The 4,458-nt window shown below is 30.9% G+C and overlaps 1 protein-coding gene across 1 annotated transcript in view; it reads right to left on the reverse strand.

The window, feature by feature from the left end:
- Window positions 1–87: 87 nt before the first annotated feature.
- Window positions 88–4,458, reverse strand: part of LOC117110847 — a 7,372-nt gene continuing 3,001 nt past the window's right edge. The window contains exons 6-8 of the mRNA XM_033253678.1: window positions 2,070–2,600; window positions 1,505–1,802; window positions 88–1,245 (exon numbers count right to left, since the gene is read on the reverse strand). Coding sequence (XP_033109569.1) covers window positions 1,798–1,802; window positions 2,070–2,600 — 536 coding nt within the window. The 3' untranslated portion in view covers window positions 88–1,245; window positions 1,505–1,797. The remainder of the gene's footprint in view (window positions 1,246–1,504; window positions 1,803–2,069; window positions 2,601–4,458) is intronic.

The following is a 4,458-nucleotide window of genomic DNA, read 5'->3' on the forward strand; positions in this document are numbered from 1 at the left end:
AATTCCTAAAAGTTATAATTATTACATTATTATCATTATTCAAATTCATATTTACAGTATTTAAATTGCATGATTTAGATCATCAATGTTGCACATTAGTCATTTATTGTAATATTGATATAAAAATATAAATTAGACTTACTCAAAAATACCTCATAATTATACGTACAAAAGTGAATTACTGCTTATTATGTATAATAATTAAACATGATAGGCACTGTTATTATTATTCAGTATAAATTCAATTATTTAAACTGTACAATTATAACAATTAAAAATTATAATTATATAAATTTAATTAAAGTGAGTGATACACAAGCCATTTATCTATTGACCTTTAAGTATATATGAATTGAATTTCGTATAAAAAAAAAACTTCTAAAACGTAGTTAATGTTAATGCATAGCAGCCCTAGGGAGTGACGTCATTTTATTTATGAGAAAACACAATTTTGATGTTGAAAGTACATGATTTAGATCATCAATGTTGCACATTAGTCATTAATTGTAATATTGATATAAAAATATAAATTAGACTTACTCAAAAATACCTCATAATTATATGTACAAAAGTGAATTACTGCTTATTATGTATAATAATTAAACATGATAGGCACTATTATTATACAGTATAAATATTACAATTATTTAAACTGTACAATTATAACAATTAAAAATTAAAATTATATAAATTTAATTAAAGTGTGTGATACACATCCCATTTATCCATTGACCTTCAAGTATAATTATATGAATTGAATTTCGTATAAAATAAACTTCTAAAAAGTAGTTAATGTTAATGCCTAGCAGCGTTAGGGAGTGACGTCATTTTATTCATGAGAAAACACAATTTTGATGTTACAGGATTTGTACCCAGGACCCTGGGGATGTTAAAACAAACATTTTATCGACCAGGATAAAAACTCACTCCATTTGAAAGTCTATACAACTAGGCCTATACTGTGATGACGACATTATTACATGCGTATTGCAATCATTTATGTTACAATACTAACATTGTAATCCATGTACTATTTTGCGTGTGTGTGTGTGAAGTGGTGGGGGGGGGGGGACTTGGTGTACCAGCTGTATGTACTGACGTAATCAGGTAAGTACTGTATGTTAGACTGGCTATCCATGCATTATGTAATGTCTTACATGCTTTTATTTCTCTGGAATCTGCGCCTGACTTCATTTGGTAGTCTGTCAGATTTCGCAAGCCTTGATCAAACTTCCTGCATTGTGACTGTGACAAAATGATTGTTTCAGATACTGTACTGATAAATACGAATTAGATTTGCAGGCTTAATGACGACTAACATATCTGGTGTTACCCAGAAGTCTTTTGAGTAAGAACTACAGTAGTGCCGAATCAACTTCATCATCAATGTAATGACAAATGTATTGATATAAGTTAATGCTTTTATTTCTCTGTATCTGCGCCTGACTTCATTTGGTAGTCAGTCAGATTACGCCAGCCTTGATCAAACTTCCTGCATTGTGACTGTGACAAAATGATTGTTTCAGATACTGTACTGATAAATACGAATTAGATTTGCAGGCTTAATGACGACTGACATATCTGGTGTTACCCAGAAGTCTTTTGAGTAAGAACTACAGTAGTGCCGAATCAACTTCATCATCAATGTAATGACAAATGTATTGATATAAGTTTTCTGCTTAAAGATTTTATTTCTTTTCACTTCAATCAAGAATGTACCAACATAGGAATCTTTTAGTTTGGCTTGGCTTAACGAAAAACATCATCAGCTGAGTTCCGACATCACAAGGAAGTTATTTACGCTGTGAAAAACAAATCCAATTGTATTTTTAAATAATTATGATTATTTTGCTAAACATGCTTAATAAAATCTAATTTTAATTTTTTATCATCTTCAGTACCTAATTTTTCGGAGTTTATTTCATACTATCTTATGTCAAAATTATCGGTGAACCTCATGGTTATACTTTTTATACTTGCTGAATTTACTGCAGCTTTGTTTAATCTTAGTGCATTTGTCTCTATACCTGCACAACTTAAATAAATTAATGAATAGAATAAATAAATACCTTCTGTTAATTCGTTTAATGCCAAACTGAGGTTAAGGATTTTCAGCGAATCAGTGAATTTCTTCATATTTTTTTCGCTGAGTATCTGTTGGTCTTCTAGATCGTTGATCATACTCCATCCGTCTGTATACTTCTTAGGAGGCGTATTATACAATTGATCGATCTGCGTCACATTATCTGGGGTCAGTACCATTCCAAATTTGATTAGCCTTTGTCTGTGAGATGTGAATGTTTTTGAAATGGTTCCTTCCTCAACATCTGGGAATGATGGCAGTTTTTGTTTAATCTTCGATAAAAGACCAAACTCTTTGGTTATGCTAATAGTATCGCACAGGAGTCCAAGATTCTGTGAACTCAGATGACCACGTTTAAATAGTATATACAGCAGGTCCATCGTGTGAGTTGCTGGTGATAGCTCGCAATTGTCTATCTTGTCTCTGAACAGCACTTTCAGCAAAGGAACACTTTCGTTGCTGTCATACCATTGTGAGACAATAGTTTTTAGCTCTTGGAACTCCTTATCTGACAATGCTATGAAATAATTATAAATTCAATATTTATATCATTTTCCATTTGCATTTTTTAAATTTATATTTTTCATAAATATATATTTCAATATTAAATTTAATATTTTCACAGTTGCCGGGAGTAAATTGTTTGTTATTATATTATTAATTATTACAAGCATCCCTACAAATCATACAGTAAATAATTATAATAATATAATTCTAATTTAAAAAAATTGTGAAGTTTACAATTCTCTTCCATACAATTTATTAAGTCCTTCGCCTGCATATAAGACATTAGGCACTAGAAAAGTAACAGAATTATTTGACCAGGCTGTGGAATTAGGATTTTGCCCACATACAAGACATTAGGTACCAGAAATGTAACAGAATTATTTGACCAGGCTGTGGAATTAGGATTTTTGCCTGCATATAAGACATTAGGTACTAGAAATGTAACATAATTATTTGACCAGGCTGTGGAATTAGGATTTTGCCCGCAAGACATTAGGTACTAGAAAAGTAACAGAATTATTTGACCTGGCTGTGGAATTAGGATTTTTGCCTGCATATAAGACATTAGGCACTAGAAATGTAACAGAATTATTTGACCAGGCTATGGTATTAGAACGTATAGTGATACTGGGTCCACCACAATCAGTTCAGGTAGTTTTTTATTTTATAATTATCTAAAAACAGTAATTATCTAAACAAAGTTAAGGAAAAAATAATTTGAAAAAATAATATGAACCAAGAAACATCAAGTGGAACAATGCGATAAGTGCATGAAGATTATTCCTCTTATAAAAGACTATAGAACTACAAGAGGTCCAACTCTCGTGGTTTCGTTGAAACGTAATCCTATTTTTTAAAAGTAGTGCCACGAAGGGGCGTGTCCTTAAAACTTAAAACTTTCGAGCGAACTCTATTTGAAATCTAATAGGGCGCCACCATCACATCGCAGTATGTTCCATTGCGTGCATACAAAATCAGGGAAGTCGGACCTCTTGCTATTCAATACTCTTTGCTCTTATTCATTGTATTTAATGTATGTTTTAGGGGTTCCCCCATACAGTATCTTCAAATTTCCTTTACATGTAATCTAAGTGTTGTATAGAAGTATCTACTGTATTTCAAAATCCGGTCTAGTTTTAAATTCTGACGATAAAGCCGTTTCACTGTCGTTTTTTTCATAGTGCGTTAACTAGTTCAATTACACACATACACAAAATAGTCGTTTCTAATCGGATTCAATTTTTTACAAGCCTCTGTAGAAGTTGGTTCAGTTGGTTAATGTGTCTGCATATAAAGTAGGAAGACATCAAGGTCCACCTGCTTTATACGTTTTACAGAATAAGTGTATCTACCAACCTGTATTCATAGCCGATGATTGATGAGCCGTATACGTAAATGAGGATTTATGTAGAATACCTGTAATTATATAAATAATTATTTGTTTCACATTATAGTTATGTAAAAGTTTTGTTACAATTATTACACATACATTTAAAATCCTTGATAAAAATTGTGTTGCAGACAGTGTACTTAAGTACATTTGCTGTAGTCAATTTTGTGAAGGACAATACAATGCAAAAAATAGCCCCAACAAATAAAATAAAATTTAATCTAATTATAAAATTAACTGAGAAAATTTTCTTTTTTGACAACAGACTAATCTGTAAAATGACAAAATAATTTGGAAATTATTTAATCTTGAATTCTCTAATTGTTTTTACAATCGTTTCTCTACCTAAATTGGAATTTACTCCATTCAAAATTATCTAATCATTTCATGAATTATTATTTCAATAGACTAAACACATACCAGCTGCAAATAGCTTCTGTACATTAGATGCTGGCATCGTTATAAGTTCACCTGTTTT

The sequence above is a fragment of the Anneissia japonica genome, unplaced genomic scaffold (assembly GCF_011630105.1).
Source record: "Anneissia japonica isolate Jap-2015-1 unplaced genomic scaffold, ASM1163010v1 scaffold287537_len7253_cov146, whole genome shotgun sequence".
Taxonomy (NCBI): Eukaryota; Metazoa; Echinodermata; class Crinoidea; order Comatulida; family Comatulidae; genus Anneissia; species Anneissia japonica.